Genomic DNA, 6,168 nt, shown 5'->3' on the forward strand with positions numbered 1-6,168 from the left:
AAAAAAAAAAAAACAATCATGATTGTATTTTTCCTTAGATTTCAAGGAAACAAAAGGAACCTAATAATATACCAAAACCAGAACGAAACTCACTCGAAACCCGAAATCAACAAATTAACACCCAAAAGAAGAAGGGGAAAAAAACAAATGACCTGTGATTTTGGGTGTAGGGATTACGATCAAAGATGACTAAATCAGGGCATAATGAAACCTCTGGCTGCAGGAGAGACAAGTGATCTCCATGCACGCAGGGTCTATCTTCATCATCGCCTTCTCCTTCAACCTCTCTGCCTTCTCTACCTCCTTCCTCGTCCGCTCCCATATCTGCCTGTCAAACCCTAAATCCCTTCACTTCTATTATGTGACTGTTCTAATTTTGATCATTTCATATCTTGAATTCATATATATATACAATAACCAGATTAGGGTTCGGCCTTCGGTGATCGGTTCATCTGAAAGATCTGGTTAAGCAAACCGGAATGGGTCAAGCCGTACCTGGCACGGGTGAACTCGGACTGAGCCAATTCCATCTCCCTCCGAGTCAGCTCTCTGATCCTCTCGGCGTAAGCCTTCTCCATCGCCGCATGCCTTATTTGCTCCGCCGCTTGCCAGTGCACCGCCTCCACTCCGTACGGATGATCCGCCGTGAAGGGGCCGAGGCTTATGGACAGTTTAAGGTCGAGATCGTGGTGTCTCACGGCGGAGGAGCCTGTGATCTGCACCGACGTCGGTTTCATCTTCCCCCCCGCCGGATCCGATGGCGGAGGAGATGGCAGCAGCTGAAGCTCCTTTTGATCGTCTTCCGCCATTAACAGTGTCCACTCTCTCTATCTCTCTCTAAGATCGAGTGGAAGATTTTTTTTTCCAAGGGTGGGGAAAGGCTGCTAATATGAACAAGTGGGTGGCAAAACCAGTGGCTTTACATGTATCTGTCGTGTCGTGTCTGTAAATAAATATATATGTGTATATATTGGTATATGTGTATATATGTATATATATATATATAACGTATTTACCCCTCATATTTTTTTGGTGGGTCATTTTATTTGAATTTTTTTTTTTTTATAATGTTGTTACACAGTTGGGGTGTCCAAAGGACAATTTCTGAGGTTTCTAGATTAGTAAATTGAATACGTTAATTATTATAACTTGGTTTTGAGTTATTTAAAAAATCACCAAGGACTGAAATTGCCATCACTTCCACTTCCAGTCCATCAACTAAAATAAATAATCGAAACATTTTAAAATAGGGAATTAAATATTTCTAAACTCCTGGTATAACTAACCCGTGTCCTAGGCGTCACAATCTTTTTGTATCATTTTATTTTTTTAAATATTGTCATTATTTTACATATTTTTCTTTCCTTTTTTTTTATAATTACTCATTATTATGTTTCGTTAATCTTTTTAACGATACAAAGACGAGGATGTAGTTGAATAATATTTTGGAGATGCCCGTTGACTACGTTTTACTTCGGATTTGACTATTTGCAATAATCAAATGTTTGTATTTTTTATTTCTAATTGTTGGTTATGTAGGGATTACATGTCCATTAAAATTAAATTTGAAAATGAAAAGGATATAATTTTTTTTACGAACTTTCTTTAAAGATGGTTCCGTGGAAGAAAGAGAGAGAAAATCTGGTCGGGTGGCAAACACAAACAGGCCTCTTGCGAAAGAACAAAACTTCGCTGTGGTCTTCCGTGTCACAAGGCCCATATCTCTCGTCCATTCGCTACATAATCGGAGTCTCTCTCTCTCTCTCTCTCTCTCAATCTGCTTGGGCTAGGGTTGATCAGTGGTTTTGGCCATGGAGGCTTCGTCTTCTCGGCAGTCCGATTCGTCGAATCTAACTGCTTCCGCGGCTTCTAAGTACCTCTCCGACCTCCCGTCTCGCGGTCTCTTCTCCTCCACCGTCGTCTCCTCCAATCCGGTAACTTCGCTGAAACCCCTAGACATTGCTTGCTGCCTTTCTCGATTCGGGATTCACTAGTATGTAATTTGGGTTCTGCTGATTAAGTTTTGGGGTCCCAGAAAGTAATTGACTTTGCCCTTTTCTTCAATCTGGGTCCAAACTTGAGAGACGTATCAGTTATGGAGACACCCGAGCCCTTTCGGCGTAGTTTGGATGGAAGATATGTACGAGTTCGATTTTTTTTTTGTTGCTTTGAATATCTGAGATGTCTGTCAAAATTGTGTGATGATAATTTGACAAAGTTAGTCTGCAGTGACATTGTATTTGTTCAAACCAGTTAGGAGGATTCTGGACATTTATAGAGACGCCCTGATTCATGGCAGTTGGTCACTTGGTCTTGTCTTGTTATTTAGTTAGTTCTCTTCAGTGTTGTAGGAATCATTGTGTGTTGTGAAGCGGAAAGGATCCTACAGATGTAGTTCTAAGCTTCCTGTCGTAGGTTCATGATTCAGATTGTGAAACCCAAGTATCCTTGTTTCGATTTGGGTATATCTCCTGATCTTGTTTTCGAACATGTTCTTCGTTCCACATGTCTGTCATTAGCTAAACTTTGGTAGTAATGCAGAATGGAATCGGTGGCATGTTTAAGAATTGCCGCTACCGATAGTTTTCTTTGTCTCAATCTGTGTTCCGGGCAGCCAATTGCTCTTTTTATGCAGACCCATTGTGGCTTTTGCCGTTTTCGTGCTGTTAATTGATTAGTGATAATTTATTTTACACATCTGTCTATAACTGCAGGGAGGTATGCGGGTGTATATATGCGAACACGATACATCTGCCCCAGGTATTCTTTACTTTAATGATCTTCCTTTTTCTTAGCTAGATTTTTGTTGGCAGTCTCAGAATTTTTCCGGGCCACATGAATTCTTCGTTTCCGCTCATTCCGAATCTCCGATTTTGAATTCCAAGTCATTCTTAATGACTCGTTCCCACGTACAGATTACATAAGTAGAAATATGTATATATTGCTAGAAATAACCCGATCGCAGAATTGAATATTTGATTTATGGAGTTCCACCCTCTCCCCCTTATCGAACCATTTGTCCAAAACCCACCTAAGACCCTTGATCCTAAGAAACCCGTGTATATAACCCGTATAACTAAACCCCAAAGCACCCTTTACTGACACAACAGAAACATAATCAAGTTTATACTTTATAGTTCTCTTATATGAAAATGTCGACGCAAACTCTATTCGGAAGAAGCTGCTGTTACATTTCACGTTGTTGTTTGCTATTTCTTTTGATTGAATTATCAGGAATCGGCACTAACTTATTGTCATTCGTATAAACCAGAAGGACAGCAGATCAAAACAAACCAGCAAAATATACTCATTAGATCCCTCATGCTAAAGAAACAAAGTGGTGAATCTAGTTCGAAGGTTGCAAAAGGCGCTGCTGAAGATCGTCCTAGAAAGAGGTACCAAGCAGACTTGATTCATTCAATGGACCATCACATAACCTTTTCAGCTCATTTGCCAGTCTAAAGCTTTCATGTTTGTCAAAGTTGTATACTTCCATTTTAACTATCGGGCTCATGAATTGCTACCACGGTGTCCTCCTCTTTTGATTTTCCTCGCTATAGAGCTGCAAATAGGGCTATGGACGAACGAACTCCATCCAAAAGAGCTGCTAATGGAACTCGACAAGGTAAAGCTTGGATCATATCTGTTCTCTGATTGTATTTTCAGACATCCAAAGGCCAGTTTGAGCTAAACAATGTTTTCATGAACAGAGGGATCTAGCAGTCGCCCGGGTGAGAGGGATTACCATTCTTTGACTGTTGAGAGGCTCCGGGCCCTTCTCAAGGAAAAGGGTCTTCCAGCAAAAGGAAGAAAGGCAAGTCCTTTTGGTCCAAAAATCCAATCTTGTTCTTTCTATTTATAGTATCATACATATTTATAGTATCACACAGTTAGTTTCTCCGCGATTCTTGATCTTATAATGATCAATCAAATATTGTGCTGCCGACAGGATGAGCTCATCGCCCGACTGAAAAATGCCAACGGTTAATCCAGCAAGCAAACCGACCCCCGAAAACATAGGGGAGGAAATATAGATTATGGTTTGACGTAGTTTAAGAGATTTTGTCACTGGGAGAGAAGTATGATCTGGGAATTAGGGTTCTTATTCATTATGTGTCCTTCATTGTCTTTGGGATGTGTTGGTTCTTGAGCATGTGAATTTGATCTCCCTTGCATAGTTATGCAATACATGTCTGATTTCCCCCCAAGTACAGGAGTGGTCCGGGTGGGTATGGATCCGGGTTTGGTTTGGTCTGGTCTGGTCTGTCTGGTTTGGGTTTCTCGAAACTGTTAACCGGATTGGACCATCTCAATGTAACCAATACCAAACCAAAAAACTGGTAGTGGCAAATGTGATATAGTTTGGGTATTACCGAAATCCAAACCAAAACTTAACGTGCTTTATATTGTTACTGGTAAAATAAATATAAAATTTTAGCATAATTATTTTTTTCATATTTAACTTAAATAAAGTTAATTTTCTATTTATCATTACAAATGTCAAAAAGAATATTATTCATAAGTAAGCCTGTGTGAAAGATAATATCGGGAAGAAGAATAATTGTAGAAATTTGCTTAGCGCAGTTAGGGTTATCGGGAAATGTACTTGATGTCGGCTCCTACAACATTCGGTTTATTAACAACGATTCCAGTGTGAACGCTAATTTGTCTTTTTTCTTTTTCTTTTTAATTTAAATTTAAATTTAAATTTACTACATATAATGCAATATATATATATATATATTATCCACGGTCGACATAATTCAAATCAACTTCCCATGCCTTTTTTCTCGTCAACGTACCAAAACCTTTCGTCAGAAAATACGTAAATAAAATGTCCAATTTTTTTAATTTACACTTATAAAAGTGCTTTCTAACCAGTCTCTATAATTATTTGGTGGACCCTATAAAATTCCGGCGAGATACCATCATCCATGATTTAACAAATCATTTCAAAGACAACACTTAATACAGTCACGTGGTACAATATCCTCATGAAACTGAGACAGTATATACATACACACACATATATATATATATATATATGTATGCATATATGTGTGTGTATGTAAAGAACTTATCGGGACTAGGGAAAGGAAACCAATATACTAGTCTTTAGAGAATTGACTTTTGTATTCTGAATAAGTGAAATACCTAAATATAAAATTAAAATTTTGGAGGCCATCATTTTATTATATGACAGAAGGGGTGAAGGCTTTGACCCGTAAGTGGTAATACATTCGAATTTGCCAAGCATAAAATAAAATTAATTAAAAGTTCCCAAAAAAATACGGAAATACAGCTAATTATTTGAAAAATAATTATTTAACGTTTTTAGTTGAAAAATAGAACACTTAGAAACGGATAAAACAATTATTTTTTTTACATATAAAAAAACAATTATTTATTCACGAGAAGGTACGTTTACAATAATTTATTTGGTAAATAAACATTTCACTATGATCAATCTACGATTCTACGGTGGATTCACATATAGTAAAGAAGTGGATCTCTTAATCATTTGGTCAAATCGATCATTATATTTTAGATGTGTTTGATTAAAATGACAATGCAACATTTATAATGGTAGATTCATCTTTTATATTCTACCATGTATAACATTTGGGCTGTTAAACGTTTTACAATATTTATTTAAAATTCCGGATTTTGTTATTTATTATTTATTTTTGGGAAAATGACATTTTCCTACACCAACTTTGCAAAATATAACCTTTTCCTACACGAATTTTTAATTTGACAAAAAAGTACACCAAATTATCAAATGTGCCAAATTGATACACGAACTACCCGATTTAACTACAATTTCCTACACAATCCGAAAACGGTGTTAAGTGTCCGTTAACAGCTGACGTGGCATGCCACGTGGCGGCTGACATGGCACGCCACATAGATTTTTTGCCACATCAGCATGTCACGTCATATTTTTTAAAAAAATTCCGAAAAATATGAAAAAAAAAATCGATTTTTTTTTAAAATTTAAAATAAATTAAATAAATAGCAATATATATATATATATTCATATATATTTATATCTATATACAAATAAAAATATAAATATATATACTCTTATATAAAAATATATAACTATATATATACAAAATAAAAAACATACACATATATATACAAACATCTATACAAATATATATA

General features: G+C 36.6%; 2 protein-coding genes across 2 annotated transcripts; one reads left to right on the top strand and one right to left on the bottom strand.

Annotated features, from left to right (window-relative positions):
- On the bottom strand, positions 1–927 carry LOC104818185 (protein SHOOT GRAVITROPISM 5-like). The gene is made up of 2 exons (XM_010547649.1): positions 496–927; positions 1–328 (listed from the first exon to the last, which is right to left on the bottom strand). Exons 1-2 carry the CDS (start codon positions 807–809, stop codon positions 190–192), a joined length of 453 nt encoding a protein of 150 aa, XP_010545951.1. The 5' UTR covers positions 810–927; the 3' UTR covers positions 1–189.
- Positions 928–1,649: 722 nt separating this feature from the next.
- On the top strand, positions 1,650–4,402 carry LOC104818187. Its single transcript, XM_010547650.2, has 6 exons — positions 1,650–1,934; positions 2,715–2,760; positions 3,272–3,395; positions 3,561–3,625; positions 3,711–3,814; positions 3,950–4,402. The coding sequence occupies exons 1-6, from the start codon at positions 1,812–1,814 to the stop codon at positions 3,986–3,988; spliced, it is 501 nt and encodes a 166-aa protein (XP_010545952.1). The 5' UTR covers positions 1,650–1,811; the 3' UTR covers positions 3,989–4,402.
- Positions 4,403–6,168: the final 1,766 nt, after the last annotated feature.

This window comes from Tarenaya hassleriana, unplaced genomic scaffold (assembly GCF_000463585.1).
Source record: "Tarenaya hassleriana unplaced genomic scaffold, ASM46358v1 Cleome29, whole genome shotgun sequence".
Lineage (NCBI taxonomy): Eukaryota > Viridiplantae > Streptophyta > Magnoliopsida > Brassicales > Cleomaceae > Tarenaya > Tarenaya hassleriana.

What these genes read in the sequence shown, in the direction of transcription:
- LOC104818187 (XM_010547650.2), top strand. Translation starts at nt 1,812, where the DNA reads ATGGAGGCTTCGTCTTCTCGGCAGTCCGATTCGTCGAATCTAACTGCT. An exon ending in ACACGATACATCTGCCCCAG is followed by an intron (nt 2,761 to 3,271) that starts GTATTCTTTACT and finishes CGTATAAACCAG; the next exon opens with AAGGACAGCAGATCAAAACA. An exon ending in GAAGATCGTCCTAGAAAGAG is followed by an intron (nt 3,396 to 3,560) that starts GTACCAAGCAGA and finishes TCCTCGCTATAG; the next exon opens with AGCTGCAAATAGGGCTATGG.
- LOC104818185 (XM_010547649.1), bottom strand. Translation starts at nt 809, where the DNA reads ATGGCGGAAGACGATCAAAAGGAGCTTCAGCTGCTGCCATCTCCTCCG. An exon ending in TCCGAGTTCACCCGTGCCAG is followed by an intron (nt 329 to 495) that starts GTACGGCTTGAC and finishes AGGGTTTGACAG; the next exon opens with GCAGATATGGGAGCGGACGA.